General features: G+C 46.6%; 1 protein-coding gene across 1 annotated transcript; it reads right to left on the bottom strand.

Moving 5' to 3' along the window:
* Positions 1-382: 382 nt before the first annotated feature.
* IL20RB (interleukin 20 receptor subunit beta) lies at positions 383-13,082 on the bottom strand (the record flags this gene model as incomplete). The annotated part of the gene is made up of 7 exons (XM_084216594.1): positions 383-508; positions 1,042-1,187; positions 2,120-2,270; positions 5,448-5,572; positions 9,409-9,599; positions 10,849-10,975; positions 13,064-13,082. 7 exons carry the CDS (start codon positions 13,080-13,082, stop codon positions 383-385), a joined length of 885 nt encoding a protein of 294 aa, XP_084072720.1.
* Positions 13,083-16,587: the final 3,505 nt, after the last annotated feature.

Here is a 16,587-nt window from a genome sequence, read left to right as displayed (position 1 = left end):
ACCAGCTCTGGGACAGTCACATGCACAGATTAGGATGCCACATCCCCTCATGCCCTATTTGAATAATGTCACCTCTCTTCGGGGTCTGCATTTTCCCCCTGGTCATTCCAGCTGGCTGTGCCACATCAGAAGCTCTTACTGAGGTAAAACACCGAGGCTGAAATGATTTGGAGCTAAGGGTTTGGGCTCTCCAGGTGTTGCTCTGCTCAGCTGTGCCCTGGGAGCAGCAGTGTGGCTGAAAAAGGGGGTGTGGGTCACCCCATGTCTGCTCCTGGCTAAGGCAGGAAGGACAAGGACAGGAACTGGCTGCTCCCACCTTTACTTGCTTTTGATGAGCATGGATGAAGATGCTACAAAGGGGCTGTTGGTTTCCTGGGCCGCTCTAAAGTGCTTTTTGAATCCACAGCTGGAGAACTTCTTCTGAGGGCATCACAACCACCATCAGGTCACATTGCTCAGCTTCTTCACTGCCCCGCAGGATCAGCTGGGTGGGGGGCTCTGATTCCTTCTGGAAAACAAATGCACTCCCTCAAACACCCTCAGGCTGCTGAGCTAGGCTGCTTGTCCTTTTCCCCACAAAGTGCTCCTCTCATCCTTCCTGCCACGGCTGCCCACAGCCACAGAAGCTGCTGAGCTGCATTCTCACTTGAACTGGACATTTTGACATTTTCCCTCGGAGCTGTTGATTGATTTCTCCTTGGCAAGCTGCTGAGAAGCTCAGAGGGGCAGCAGGGGACGTGGAGCAGTGCTGACAGTGGCACAGCTGCTTGGTTCAGGAGCAGCTGCTCAGGCAGGGTCAGTCCCTGCCTCCCAAGCCCTTTCCCCAGAAGCACCAGGAGCATCTTCCCTGCCCAGGGCTCGGGGCCAAAGGAAGCTCAGGGCTGCTGCATCCAGTTCAGGGCTGCTGCATCCCTGCAGCTCAGCTCCTCACGCTGGAAAGGGCAAAGCTTCCTGGCAATCTGCTTTTTCTCACTGCCCCACGCTCCTGTGGATACCCAGCATGCTAAAAACCAATAAAGCATGGTAAAAATAAAAAATTACCAGTGTGTCTGGCAGGACAGCAGAGGGGCAGCAGGAATATTGGAAGATTTTGCTTATTTTCCAGGTAAGGAAAGGCAGGGTCAAAGCTGCCACAGCAAAGGCAGCAGAGGAGATGAGGGCAGTAAGCAGCCACATGGATGTGCCACCTGCAAATGAGAGAGCAGCAAAACTTCTCAGAGACCCTGCAGGCAGCTGAGCCCTGTGTGGCTGCTCTGTCACCCACCCTGGGGACATCCCTCCCCAGCCAACCCCAGTGCCAGGGCAGGGCTGCACTCCTGACCCTCCCTCTTGTGCCTCTCCCAAGGAACAAACACAGCATGTTTGCAAACCAGGCAGGAGATTGGGGTGGAAACAAAAGGAGGAGCATTTGTTGGATTTAGCTTCTTTTTGACTTAGAGGTGGGGTAACTGAGAGGTGTTTTAAAAAAATTTATTCTATTTTTATTATTATTATTTATTTCTAAAATTATATTATAATATAATTTAAAATTTCGATTCATATTTATTTTATTCTTTTAAAATATTCTTATGATAATAGTATTATAACATTACTATATCATTATTCACAAGAATTTATTATTAGAATAATATATTATAGTAAAGAATAGAATAGAATATCTCTATAAAACTATTATAATATTATTATAATATAATAAAATAGTATAATTATTACGATAATATATAATGTAATGTAATATAATGTAATATAATGTAATGTAATATAATATAATATAATGTAATGTAATGTAATATAATATAATTAATATATCTCTATATAAATATTATAATATTATAATATAGCAAAATGGTATAATTATTATGATAATACATAATATAATATAATATAATATAATATAATATAATATAATATAATATAATATAATATAATATAATATAATATAATATAATATAATATAATATTATCGTAACTATAAGAATAATACTATTATTATACTAGTATCATAATAGCAGCATAATATTATTTATTTATAATTTTTAATTGTAAAAATATTTTTTAATTTAAATATTTTAATTATTTTAAATATTTTAATTATTACTATTTATTTTTTCTAGCTCACCCTGAGCTCTCACACACTGCGTGGGGCTGAAGCTGCTGCTCCTGTTGATGGCCTGGACGTGGGCCTGAGCCTTGACACAGTACTCAGCCCCTGCCTCCATGGTGTCCAGGTGAACCACGGAGCTCGCCTCCCTCAGCACCTTCTGCCGCACCTGCCACAGCCCCAGGGCAAACGTCAGGGCACGGGGCAGGGGGCTCACTCAGAGAGCAGCCCTGCCCCTGTGCCCCAAAGGACCTGGGAATGAAACAGCACACTCTCCTGAGACAACCTGAGCACAGGAGGGAGCACAGAGGTCGATCTTTATCAGAGTCCTCCAGTGCCCACAAAGCCCACCTCCCACAGGCTGATACAGATTTGTTATTTTAGTGAATTAGCATCACTGAAAAAAGCACCAGTTAGGAGCACAAGTGGTGATGCAACTCCCCCTCCCAAGGTCAGGCCCCTTTCTAAATCCTCCCCCCGCAGGTGGAACTGAAGTTTCTCCATGAAAATGTGTCTCCAAGAGCTGGTTTTTGGCCCTGGTTCCCAGGGAGAACCGAGGAAGGATGGAGGCTTTGGAACATGTTTTGTCTTTCTGTGTATCAGGGCAGGGAAAAGCACTGGGAAAACCAGCTAGGAGTGCAATAATAGTTTACAGAGCTCCAAAAATCTGTGTAAAGGATATTGAGATGTAGAAAAGGGAAAATGCAAAAATGAGCTGGCATTGCCACCATGCTGGTCCAGCGAGGAAAGGAGGGAGCAGCAGGGGATGTGTGAGCCTGTGTCAGCAGGACAAGAGGGGGATGAGGGCAGCCAGCAAAGCACAGCGGGGTGCAGGAGGAGCCCACACACCTCAGGAGGGGCAGGAGGGGAGAAGGAAGGAGCTGTAACCTGGAGATTGCTGATGATGCTGGGCCACAACCCTGGCACCCTGCTAGGAGGGGGATGTCCGAGGTCTCGACTGATCTGAGCTTTTTCTGGGTGTGATGGGGCTGGTTTTTCATGGTGATGGATGCCAAAAGCATCACCACGCTGGCATCAGGGTGTGAGAGCTGTGCCAGGGAGCTCAGAGAGGGGATGGACCACCCAGTGAGCTTGGTGTGTGACACACCCCAGCAAACTGAAACAGCCTGTGACCAGCAGAACATTTCCTTACTGCCATAAATAGGTCTGCAGTCATTGCTGGCAAAGGGAATTTGCTGTTTGCAGTGTCCCCAGCCATGAGAGGATGGCCAACAGCTCCCCAACTGCTCCTCTTGCTGTGCTGCAGATGCAAACCTGTTCTCACAGAAGGCCTGATCAGCCTCCAGCTCCACACATATGGAAACCTCCAACGAGCCAGGAGGGCTCTCCTGGCAGGGCAAGTCCTTCCCACCATCAAAATAGCTTCTCCATGATGTGGAGGGCCATTAGTTTGAAAAGATTTCAAGGACAAAATCAGGTCTATGACTACCTGGGGTGATCCCTTGCAAAAACATCAAATGAGACATGTCAAATGTAAAAATAATTAAAATAAACAATAAGAGTACCAGCACAGGACTTGTCAGTAAAACTAATGTTTGCAACAGTCCAGTTGGTAGAAAGTATTCTGAAATTTGGAATTAATGTTGAGGTCATTAAGATCACATACTGAAGAAGATTTAATAAATAATTAAATTAAATTAATAAATTTTATTCATGAAACACAACCAGATACAAACCTATTGATTGTTTTTAAGGTGTCAGAAAGCCCCTGGACAAGGTTGATCTCATTTAGCTGGATCTCACAGCGGGCACTCCTGCTCCTGATGCCTCTTTATAGGCTGAAGACTTTTGTATGAGTAAATTGCTAATTGAGAGTGGCAGGAAGTCATGGTGGGGAACTCAGTATTAGCAGAGGTGATCAGGGAGAATAATGAAAACTGATACCTGTTAGTGGTGCTAAAAACCCACTTCACAATAGCAAAGATGACAGACAACTGTGCAGAACAGCAGGAGGATCTGGTAATAAAGCAACAAATGCAATTCAACCCCGAGAAATGTGGAATTATGCTCATGAGAATTTTCCTCCTACATTTTCACAGCATCCTCCATCAGAAACAGGAACCTGGGGTTCAGCTTCCATGGGATTGTCAGCTCTGTGGGGTCACAGTAACAATTGCTGGAGGGACAGGGGAGTGGGGAGACTGGTTTTGTTTCATGGTGCTAACACAGAGTGCTCCTGCACCTTGGACTCTGCAGGTTTCTCCCTGCCCACCCTGGTAAAGACAAAAATAGCTGTGAGGGCTTCCACAGGGAACAGCCCAGGAGTCTGGGAGTCCTTGGCCTGGAAAAAGATACAGAATATGAAACTAATGGAGTGGTAGGGAGAGTGAATGGGGAATAACTGTTCTCTCTCATCCCCAAATCAAGGTTGAGACTGCACAAGAGTCAGGGTGCAGAACTCCTCATTGCAGGAAGCTGTGCAGGTTTGAATTTACACAGATTGAAAGCCAAAACAGATAAATTAATGGGACAAAAATCCATCTGAAGTTTACACAGATTGAAAGCCAAAACAGATAAATTAATGGGACAAAAATCCATCAAGGACTACTAATACTGCAGTCTCTGGCTCAGAAAACTGAGGAAAGTTTGTCAGCACCTCAGTGTGGCCCCCTAACCACAGTCTGAGTAAACCAGATGAAGGTCAGAGGGAAAAGTCATCACAAACACCTTTGGTTCCTGACTTCTGGTTTCTAGCTATAGTTTGTCACCGCCACATTTTCTGGAAAAATCCCTTGGCCAGGATTTCTCTCCTGGAAAGCTGAGAAGCCTCAGAGAAAAAGGAAACAAATAATTATCTGATTCGCTTCTCCTGTGTTTTGCTGCTTTGGAAGGTGTTGGAGATTGTTTATCCAGCAGGTGAATTTGTTTTACTTAATGACCAACCACCATCCAGCTGTGTCAGGACTCTGGAAGGAGTAATGAGTTTTTCATTATTATCTTTTAGCCTTCTGTCTGTATCCTTTCTCTGTTCTTTAGAATAGTTTTAGTACAGCATTCTTTAATATAATATAGTTCATAAAATAATAAATTAACCTTCTAAGAAGATGGAGTCAGATTCATCATTTCCTCCCTTTGACAGGGGTCACAGAAAATACCACAATAGTTGAGGTATGTGAGGGGTTTCCTTTCCCCAGAGAAGAAGATGTGGAAAGAACAGACAAACTTCTCTATGAGCATCCCCCTGGTGCGTGCAGGTGAGGCGGCACCCCCGCGCTCCAGGCAGGTCCTGCAGCCCCACAGCAGGAGCTGGGGCTGCCCAACAGGCTCTGTGGGCATCCCTCAGGGCCCTCTCAGTTCCCTCCTACCCCCTGAGGGTACCACTCACCCTGCTCTCCTGGCCCTTCCTCCAGTAGAGCACCCAGAACTGGAAGGAGGGTCCCATGTCCGCCAGCTCCACCAGCAAATGGTGCCCGTCCGCCAGGGCTCTCAGCACTGGGGGGGTCAGGGAAGCTGCCAACACAGAGAGCAGCATTAGCAGCACCCACAGACACCCCTGAGATCCCCCCTCTGCCCAGACTGCAGGGACAGAGCTGCCATCACCCCTGGGACAGCATCGGGATCAGCTTCAGCGGGGCAGGAACCTCCCTGCTCTCCCTCCCTGTGCATCCAGGTGCAGGAGCAGACTTCCAGCAGGAGGGGGAGAATTCCACAGCTGGCATTGCAAATGGGAATTTGGCAGCAGCTGGGCTGCACAGAACTTGAAAGGCTTTGAGTTTTCTCCTCCAGCAGTGGAGGAGCTGCCTGGCCTGAGGCTGGCACAGCAGATCGGGGCAGCTCTGGCGCTCCCGGGCAGGATCAGCTCTGCCACACTGAACAGGAGCTGGAACACCACGGCTTTTCATGGGAGTTTTGGCAGTTATTCCAAGGTGAAGGGAAAAACATGATGGGCCTCAGGGTAATTCACACGAATCCTGATTTTCTTTTAGTATCTGCATGGTTTCAGACAGACTTGGGCTGATGATCTGCTGTGACTTCAGGTTTTGGAAATGTATGCAAGTAAATCTTGAGGCGATTTGCTTCCTGCTCACTTTGATATTCAAAGCTTGGTTTTGTCTGGGATTCTGCTGTGAGGGATGCGAGTGAAATGATGAGGGCCAGTCGAGCAGAGATGAAACTGCACTGTACATTTATGAACTGGGGAGTCCAAGGCAGTACAGGGATCATGTTTGCACTATTTATCTGTGCCATTATTCACACTTATCTCTGCCATTTTTTACCACTCTGCTGTAGCTGAAACACGTTTCAGCTTCTTTGCTTTCAAGAAAGGAAGGAGAGTGATGCATGGTGACAATAGAGAAGAGATGCTCTTAATAGAATTTGCTCTTACATCCAGTGAATTGCCACTAATACTGAGCAATATGAAAACATAAAATCCAAGCGTGTACATGATGAGTGTGCCACAGCTGGGAGGCCTGGAAATCTCCTTTGTACTTCTAAATGAGAAGCCAAGAAAAATGAAAAAAAAAGTGAAAATCTCCTTAGCACCACATCTCAAAATTTAAAAAAACCCAAACCTGTTTTCATTTGGTGGTTAAAAGCAAATATTGTGTAATGTATTAACACAAGGACATTGCAAGATGCAGCTGCCAAACCAACAGGAGCATTTTAATCTAGCACTGTGCTGGCACACTGGACACCAACTAACTCATTCAATGTTGAGAAATGAAGAAGGAAGGCTGACTAAATTGTTTGCTTTAAGGAGATTTTTTAAAGTGTTTTCCATGACTGGGTGTGCTGCTGCCCCTGTGGCTTTGTCCCTGGGGCTGTGCTGCTGCCCTGTTTTCCTGTGAGCCCCTGACAGAACCTGTGGTCTGGGTTTGAGCCCCTTTGCTGCTCTCAGACTCAGTGCCAGGCTTCCTAAGAGGTGTGACAGCAGAGCAGGAAAAATGCATAAGGACAAGAACTTGCAGGGACTTTTCTTTCTCTTTAAACATCTGTCACATTCCCACTGAATCCCAGTGCAAGCTGTAGCCTCTGAACTGTCACAGCTCAGTCTGAAGGTGGCTCTGGGGGCCCTAAGACACAGGACCAAGCTGCCAAACACTTCACTGAACCATGAGAAGCTGCTGCTTTTGCTCCTGTCAGTCTCAGGGGTGTCCTTCCCCTCTCTCTGGCTGACAGTGTGGTCTGTGCCTCCATCTGTGCCTCCACAGCTGCTGGAAAAGGGAAGGGTTTTTTATCCAAAGCACTCTCTAGACTATGCTTCCACACAAAGAGACACAGTCACCAGCTTAGGTGGCGCTTCTGATGGTGCTGCTTTGACCAAGTGTGAGTGAGGACTGCTCCCTCATGAATTAGTGAATAACTTCCAAAGTTGGATCAATTTTTCATATTGGGTCAGTTCTGGTTTAGGACAGAGAATTTCTTGCCTGGCTGAAGCTGATGGATGCTGCCCATGCCAGGCTGAGAGCTGCAGTCCAACAGTGACCTCAGCAGAGCTTTCCCACCCCAGCTTTTGTTGACTACATGGTAGATAACAGAGGAAATGATTCCAGAGAAATCCTGGAAACAGTGTGCTCATTTTAATCCTTGGGCTGAGCTGGACCTCAGGCTTTGCAGGGTTTGGAAGGATGTGGAGAAAACATCCTGCCTTGCTAGGAGGAAATTAATGCTGTGGGTTTCCAGTTTTCTCTCCTCTTCTGAGGTCACCTCACAGATCTGGCACCATGGGAAGAGGGAACCATGGAGAGGGGTTTTCAGGACAGCACAAGGCACATGGAGCATGACAGGGCTGTTTCCTAGAGTAAAAGCTCCCTTGGGATCAGGTTCTGGACCTCTTAGAGGTGACTACGTGGCTTGGATTAAACAACAGCAAGCCTGGTTGAACAGAAACCTTTAAATTTAAGGGTAGGAATGAGCAGCCTGTGAAAGGAAATCCCTGCAACCATCTTGCTCATCTTTGAAAACCTTGGAATTCAATCCCAGATGATGATGGCTCTGCCTTGGGATGAAATCATGCCCAAGAACACTGTCTGAGAAAGGAAACCCCCAGCCCAGGGTGAGAGCAGCAGGATGCGCTCAGTGCATGTCTGTGCTCTGCCTGCCGTGCACTGGGCACAAACAGGCACCTGAGCACACCCCGACCCCAGCACTGAGCACAACCAGCTCTGAGCACACCCCAGCCCCAGCTCTGAGCTCACCTGGCACTGAGCACACCCAGCCCTGAGCTCACCCCAGCCCCAGCTCTGAGCACACCCAGCTCTGAGCGAACCCCAACACCCAGCTCTGAGCTCACCTGGCACTGAGCACACCCCAGCCCCAGCACTGAGCACACCCCAACCCCAGCTCTGAGCACACCCCAACCCCAGCTCTGAGCACACAGCCCAGGAGATGTCATTTAAGGGCACAAACAGGCACCTGAGCACACCCCAAACCCAGCTCTGAGCACACCTGGCACTGAGCACACCCCAACCCCAGCTCTGAGCACAACCAGCTCTGAGCGAACCCCAACCCCAGCTCTGAGAATGCAGCCAAGGAGATGTCATTTAAGGGCACAAACAGGTACTTGAGCCCACCCCAAACCCCAGCTCTGAGCATAACCCAAGCCCAGCTCTGAGCTCACCCCAAGCCCAGCTCTGAGCACACAGCCCAGGAGATGTCATTTAAGGGCACAAACAGGCACCAGAGCACACCCCAAACCCCAGCTCTGAGCACACCCCAAGCCCAGCTTTGAGCTCACCCCAGCCCCAGCTCTGAGCTCACCCCAGCTCTGAGCACACCCCAAGCCCCAGCTCTGAGCACAGCCCAGCCCCAGCTCTGAGCTCATCCCAACCCCAGCTCTGAGCTCACCCCAGCCCCAGCTCTGAGCACACCCAACACCCAGCTCTGAGAACACCCCAACACCCAGCTCTGAGAACACCCCAACACCCAGCTCTGAGCTCACCCCAGCCCCAGCTCTGAGCTCACCCCAGCCCCAGCTCTGAGCTCATCCCAACCCCAGCTCTGAGCTTCACCCAGCTCTGAGCTCACCCAGCCCCAGCTCTGAGCACACCCCAGCCCCAGCTCTGAGCTCATCCCAACCCCAGCTCTGAGCTTCACCCAGCTCTGAGCTCACCCCAGCCCCAGCTCTGAGCTCACCCCAGCCCCAGCTCTGAGCACACCGCAAGCCCAGCTCTGAGCACACCCCAAGCCCAGCTCTGAGCACACCCCAGCCCCAGCTCTGAGCTCACCCCAAGCCCAGCTCTGAGCTCCCCCCAGCACTGAGCTCCCCCCAAGCCCAGCTCTGAGCTCCCCCAGCCCCAGCTCCGAGCGCGCAGCCCCGCAGATGCGCAGCAGGCAGCACGCACTCATGGCGCGGTTGAAGAAGCCTTTGGTGGTGCCCCACTGTGACCTGGTGGCCCCCAGCTCTGCCCTGACACGCAGCTTGTAGGCCACAGAGGCTGAGATGTCCTCGGTGAGGTTGCAGATGGTGGCTGTGGTGAGGGAGCACTCCGAGATGGGGATCCAGCTCCCGTTGGCGTATTCCCGCTCGTATTCCCTGAGGAGGAGAGGAAGCAGACAGGCAGCAGTCTGACACCAGCTCTATCTCTGCAGCCAAGGCTGCTGCTGCTGGGTTCTTTCCAGGTATAACCTGTACTGGGATGCACTGGGGATGGAGCACCACAGGTGTTTGGAAGCAGTGTGGGTGTGTTTTGCATCTTCTCTGGAGAAAATCACCCCGAGCTGGTTGGTGAGCCAAATGCAGCGCAGTGTTGTGGGAGGTGGGGACAGCCCACGAGGTGTTGATGCATCAAGCCCTGCCCACTCCTTTGACTTGATCATCCCCTGTGGGGGTACCAGTCGTGGGTTTCTCTGGGTCTGGATTGAAGGCACTAATTGAGACAGTAATTCATGTTCACACTCAAGTGTTTATTATTTCTTATCAGTCTCACTACTCTGAGTTGGGCAGCTTTTCATTAGAAGGCACAAAATGGCCAACAATCTCTTGTTCCAAGGGCTTTTAAGACTAAACTATCCAATTAAGAACTGACACCTGGATTATTTTCCCTTTTAACCCAATAACTGATCCCAAAGAGCCCCAATGGGGACTTTTCTGCCCAATCACAAAATGCCACCCAAACCCATAAAGAAGAAGGAAGAAGAAGCATGAAGAAGAAACCCAGGATGACACCCTGTGCCCTCCATCCTGCTTCCATCCACAACACACTAAAAATCCCAAACCCTCAATTTCTCACCAAGTGATACACCTACACTGCTCTCTGTAATCTATTTTGCACTTTTGTGAATTCAAGTCTATCTTGAAGTCTAAGAAACTTTCTCCATGAATAAAAGTCAAAGTCAGTGCTCCCCTGGGCGTCAGGGCACCCCAGGAACAGACAAAGAAATATTCCCAGTGCCCTGAGTTTCCACAATCCCCAATCCCAAAGCCACATTGTAATAAAAGTCAGAACTCAAGATGTACCAGAAACCTCCTGTGGTGTCAAATGTTTAAAATGTTTACAAGAAATAAAGATCAGCATTTTATCTTTCCTCTTCTAAATAGCATGTTGCAAATCTTCTTAACTTTTGTATTCTTGGATAGAGGCAGATTTATTATATGGAATTGATGCACACCTTGGATTATTCTGGTATCTATTAGGGAAAATTCCTTTTGTTCCATTCTCATTATCAGTGCTAAACTTCTCTTAGGCTCGTGAACATGATCAAGACACCCAAAAATTTAGAACCTGAAGCTGAGATAAACAATGTTCAAAGAGCAAAAAGAATAAAATAAAATGAGTAGTTACCCTTGAAACTCAACTGAGTATCTCACAGTTGCCCCCTGGACGATCACAGGACTCCAACTTAAGAAGTGTTTCATGTTGGTTGAAAGAATGGAGATACTCTGAGGTGCTGGCAACAAAGCATCTCCTCCTAAAATTCCCAGCAAAAGAAAGAAAAAAAAAAGAATTTATTGGTGGGGGAGGAGGGGGGTAAGCTTAGAAGAATAGTGCTAGACAGTGTTTTGCATCAGAGATGCACATGCTACTTTTAACTACAGTCACTTCAATGTTTGAAGTATTTTACAGAGAAGAAGAAAGGATGGAGCAGCTCAGCTAAAACTGCTCCTTTGCCTTATTTCAGTTTTTCATTGTGTTACTAAAACAGTTTGACCAAGACCAAATGTGAGTGAGGATTGGTCTCTCATGAAGTAGTGAATAACTTCCAAAGTTGGGTCAATTTTTCATATTGGGTCAGTTCTGGTTTAGGACAGAGAATTTCTTGCCTGGCTGAAGCTGATGAATGCTGCCCATGCCAGGCTGAGAGCTGCAGTCCAACAGTGACCTCAGCAGAGCTTTCCCACCCCAGTTTTGTGGTGTGAGGAAAAAGCCAAGCCCTCCACTTGGATTTTTTAGAGCCATAAAACAAACTTGGCTCTGTTGCACTCCATAAACTGTTCCAAGGAGGAGGCTGTGGTTCCAAATGTGCTGGGTTTGCTGCTGAGGGAGATCCCAGCACTGGGACAGTTCCTTTATTGTGTTTGCTGGGAATGTCCCAATGAAGGCAGGAATGATGAATCTGACTCCATGTGCTCAGAAGGCTCATTTATTACTTTATAATAATATATTAAAGAATACTATATTAAACTGTACTAAAGAATGCAGAAAGGATACTGACAAAAGGCTAAAAAGATAATAATGAAAACTCCTGACTCTCTCCAGAGTCTGACACAGCTTGGCCCTGACTGGCCAAAGAGTGAAAACAGCTCCCAGCAGAATGCAATGGAACAATCACCTGTGGGTGAACAATCTCCAAACACATTCCACATGAGCACAACACAGGAGAAGCCAATGAGATCAGAATTGTTTTCCTTTTCTCTGAGGCTTCTCAGCTTCCCAGGAGGAAAATCCTGGGTGAAGGGATTTTTCAGAGAATGTGAATGCCACACTCCTGCAACATTGCAGGTTCTGACACTGGAGGAGCCTGTATGTTGTGATCAAAGTTTGTTAACAGAATAAGCTCATTCCATGCTCTATAACTGGAATTATTTCTTTCCTCTGGGGTCTCCACAGCATGGCTGTGGGATGGTGGTTGATTTTATCCTGGGCTATCTTGATGTGAGATCCTTGGCAATGTTTGGAGCACAGGAGGCAGGATTCCCCATGGACACACCCTGCACTACACTGTGGGAATTTATCAGACTTATCTTCTGCTACTTTCCAGTCCCAGGAAAATCCCATTCTCTCTGCTCAGCAGGGAATGGCTCCCAAAGAACCACTGGAAGGGAGGAATGGATGGACTGGTTTCTATCAACCCACTGCTGAACACTCTCCCCAAAACAAGATAACTGTGCTATCACAATATGTTACTTAAAGATTATTTTTTGATTAAATTTATTTCACTTAACCAGGTTTGCAATCCAGTAGTCTTTAACTGCCTAAAAAGGGTGTTTTCTTCTGAGCCATGTTTAGAAAGTGAAGTAGTAAATTGTCAGTTGTTCTACCCAGGATCAAACCAGGCTGACAAATCTGTGAGCAATGTTTTTTAAAGCATTGGAACAAGAGCTGTCTAATTTCCTGTATCATATCTTTATGAAATCACTGATGATGGGGGGAGCTGTGATGCCAACTCTCTTGTGATTCTTTGGCACAAGTCATTCAGGTCTGTTGACACAAGGCTCAGCTGCTCTTTGAAATAAAATTCAGATTTCTCTGGGATGAGAAATGTTCTTCCTTGTCCTTTAGACAATGGAACGGTCACTCTCTGCCAGATCAGCAGTTCTGGAAGGCTCCATACACTCAGAGCACTGAAGTCAAAGCACTTTTGAGCTTTAAAAAATGAAAAAAAGCAAAGTTTTTAGTGACCTTCCCACTGCAGCAGAATCACAGGATGAACAAGGTTGGCAAAGCAAAGCATAACCGCCCATTTGGTCTCCTGTGCTCCCCATGCTTCTCAAGGTTCAGATTTCTTGCTACTTTTCCTTGTGTTTGGTTCCCATGTCAATTTTGGGATTTGGCATACCTGAGGGTGTGAGTTCCATACCAGATTTCATTCCATGAGCAAACACTGGCTCTCCCCAGGACACAATGGAGCTCCAGGTCTGAGCAGGGGTGAACTCCACTCAAGGCTTTCCTGTTTTTTCAACTCTTGACTTTAGGACATTTTTGATATAAATTTTTTTTTGCATTCAATAGCACTAAACCTTATATTATTAAACTGTCTAGAAACCTATTTTAAAAGCAGAGAGTTCTGAATTGGACTATCAGTCTTGTAATGGCCCAAGGGCTATTTTCTGTCTGCTGAGACCAATTCTTATTTCCTGGCTATGCTTGGCTTAGTGCACTTTTTTCTTGTCAGAACCAGTGAGTCTTCTACTGGCACAGTGACTGCCACCTCACTTCAGCTGAACCACAGAAGCTCATACAGAAATTAGGAAAATTCACAGTTGTGAAAATACAGAAATTATGAAAAGTTCATACAGAAATTATGAAAAGTTCATACAGAAATTGTGAAAAGTTCATACAGAAATTCTTTCCTGCTTTCACTAGGAAAATCTCTTATCCAATGGCAATATATGTGCCTCTATAAAAGCAGCTCACTGGTTTAAGTTTCTCTTTGGCATTATCTGCTCAAAGTTACAGTTTGGAGGGGAGTTCATGCTTTTCCAGAGTCCTTTTGATCCAGGCATAATCCTGTGTCATAGCCAAGCAAATTGTATTCGTGGTTTCTCCCACCCATCTGTTGCAACAGCCCACGAAGCAATTGTAACCAACACAAATTTAACAGTGGGAGGAAAGACAATTCTAGGTTATATAAACAGCACTGAGTACAAACAGTGAAGTGTTTTGTTTGAATGCTGAAATAAGCCATCAGCTCTGGTTTGTTCATTTTGAAGGAAAGGGAAACAATAATCATCCAAAGCAGGAGACAACTGGACAGAGAGCACAGGCAGGACCCAGAGGGCTGAGAGCCCAGGGCTGCCACATTTCCATCTGGTTTTGGATCCACCAGCAGCCTCACAGGAAAAGCCAAACTACACTCATTCAAGCCAGGGTATTGACTTTCACCCTAATGTCTCCAGCCATGCCAAAGAAATGATATTTTCTCTGTAAATAACATTTTTGTATCCTACCCTATCAGCAGTATATTCTATTTAATTTGTTGCACAAAGAATACATGTCCATTTAGAATGGTGATGGCTCTTTTAATTTAGTGTTTTTATTCTTTTTGCATTAGAGAATTACAATTAAAAAAAACACAACAAAACCATGGTCAAGTCTAGGACATTTGTCTCTCTTACATTTCAGTTTAAAATACCTTAAATAAATCTTAATAAAGTTCCATTCCTCTGGGACCTCTAGATTTTAATACCCTTGTTGCTCTGTGATCATAGAACAATATAATGTTTCCTCATTACTTGCTGTTAATTCATTACTACTATCACCACTACTTCCTGCTAAGTGTATGTGAACAGTGTAAAAATATTAATACAGTTACCTCTTTATTCATAATATTATCTCCTTTCAAGGGTTCAACAAGCACAAGAAGAAACAGCAACCTCAGCCTTGGTGCTGTACAGTGTTCAGGAGGGCTTTACCTGGCAAATCCCTTAAAATCTTATACATAAGGCTGAGAAATCCTTCCTGCTGTGGTAATAAGCATTGGCCTTTTAACTTCCAGTCATTGTGTTGTTTAACCTTCTTTTGCTAATCTGGAGAACAGCAATGCCACCAGCTTTTTGTGTCTTGGAGCATGGTCTGACTCTCCATTTGGGGAAATTTCAGTCAAGGGGAATCTCACAAGGGAATCCTGAATTCTCAACACTGGTAACAAGGAAATAATGTCTATAACATCCTGAGAAGATAAAGGCATTTTTTTTTTTGCTAGCTAAATGCTGAAAATAAAAGCCACATATCCCTAAGCCCTAGAAATAGCAATTTCCACAAGGATAATAAATTATGCTAAAATCTCTCTGGCTAGAACTCCACCCTGCAGGCTCTGGGGCCATCCCTCCCTCATCTGCTGACTACACAAACTCACAGCAAGAGGCAAGACCCTGGTACACATTCCTTGCCTTTCTGTGTCCCCAGCACCCACAATCAAGCCCCAGACTCCTGGGCTAGACAGGATCACACTGTTTGCTGCCCTGGAGTCTGCTCTGCACAGCCACAGGGGCAGCTCAGGGCACCAGCATCCCACCAAATAAATGTTCTCTGCTCAAAAGGAGACTGGGATGTGATTTTTTGTACATCAGGTCGAGGCCAGGAGGATGGCAGACAGGGTGTAAGTTATCCCAGCTTGCCCTCCTACTCTCTGTCACAGTCAGCACCCACACAGGCAGCAGTGCTCCTGCCTGGAACAGCACTCAGGTAGCCAAGCCTTATGCAAAAACACAGTGAAAACAGCCCCACATTTCTTTAAAGAACCTAGCTCTGTCATTTTTAAAATATAGTTGTCACAATCTTCCCTGTTGCACAGAATAAGCTTTCCCAGCAGGAACCTTGATGCTGTCCCTGGATTCTGTCTGAGCATCTAAGAACTATAAATAGTGAGGCAGCTGTAAAGTGTTTTTTTCTGAGGAAGAGGAAAAAAAAAAGGGCAAAAAAAAAAAAGGGCACAAGACAACCAGAATGGTGTTGACACAACCTAAAATTGCACATGTCTGGTGGGGAGCACTGACCTGGAGGAGCAGACTGCAGCTGCACAGCCTCCTTCCAGGGCAAGGAGACCCTCAGAGACCCTCCTCAGACAAGTGATTCTTCTCCTCAGAGAAGAGTGATTCACTTCAAGTGGTTCACTTCTCCTCAGAGAAGTGATTTGGGTTATTAATTAGCACTTTCTATCCCTCCTCTCTGACCCTGCATCCCCCCACAGGCAGAGCATCCCTGTGCTCAGAGCAATCAGCTTTGGAAGAAGAATTGGGAGTTCAGCTTCTCACAGAGCAGCAAAAGAGCAGAGACAAATACAGCATTACCTTCAAACTGAAATTTCCCTCTAGAGCTCAGAAATGACCTGCAGAACAGGATTTACAGATTGCCTTTTCCATTTGCTTATTCTGATATTCATTTCAGAAAAAGAATTAAAATTCAAGATCACCTGGCCTCGGACTCATTTGGCTGAAGTGCTGCTGAGGCAGCTTGAGCAAAAGGACAGAAGATTTTGTTACTCACAGCCTCTCTGTCTCCTGGCTGGGTCAGTGAAGATCTTTCAGTCATTTACCTGAGAGACTCAGAGCACTCAGAGTGCTCAGGAGGAGGCAGATGAGCTCTGGTGGCATTCTGCTCGGGTTTCCCCCAGCTTCACTCCCTGTTCCACATCTGAGGAGTTTCCCCTGGCAGCCAGGGAGCCTTTTCTGAGCCAGCCATGGTGGGCAGCAAGAGGAGACTGCAGGGCAGTGTGGAACTCGTCCTGCAGAGTGCCAGAGAGGCACAAAGCTTGTTTGGGAGGTGCAGCTGCGGGGAGTGCCGGGTGATTGCTGCCAGCAGCTCTGTGCAGGTCTGTGCAGCTCTCTGCTGGATGGGGTAACCCTGCTTCACCCCCTGACA

This window comes from Fringilla coelebs, assembly GCF_963513975.1.
Source record: "Fringilla coelebs genome assembly, chromosome: 16".
Taxonomy (NCBI): Eukaryota; Metazoa; Chordata; class Aves; order Passeriformes; family Fringillidae; genus Fringilla; species Fringilla coelebs.
The sequence above is the reverse complement of the archived record's forward strand: the minus strand, read 5'-3'. Positions and strand labels throughout refer to the sequence as shown.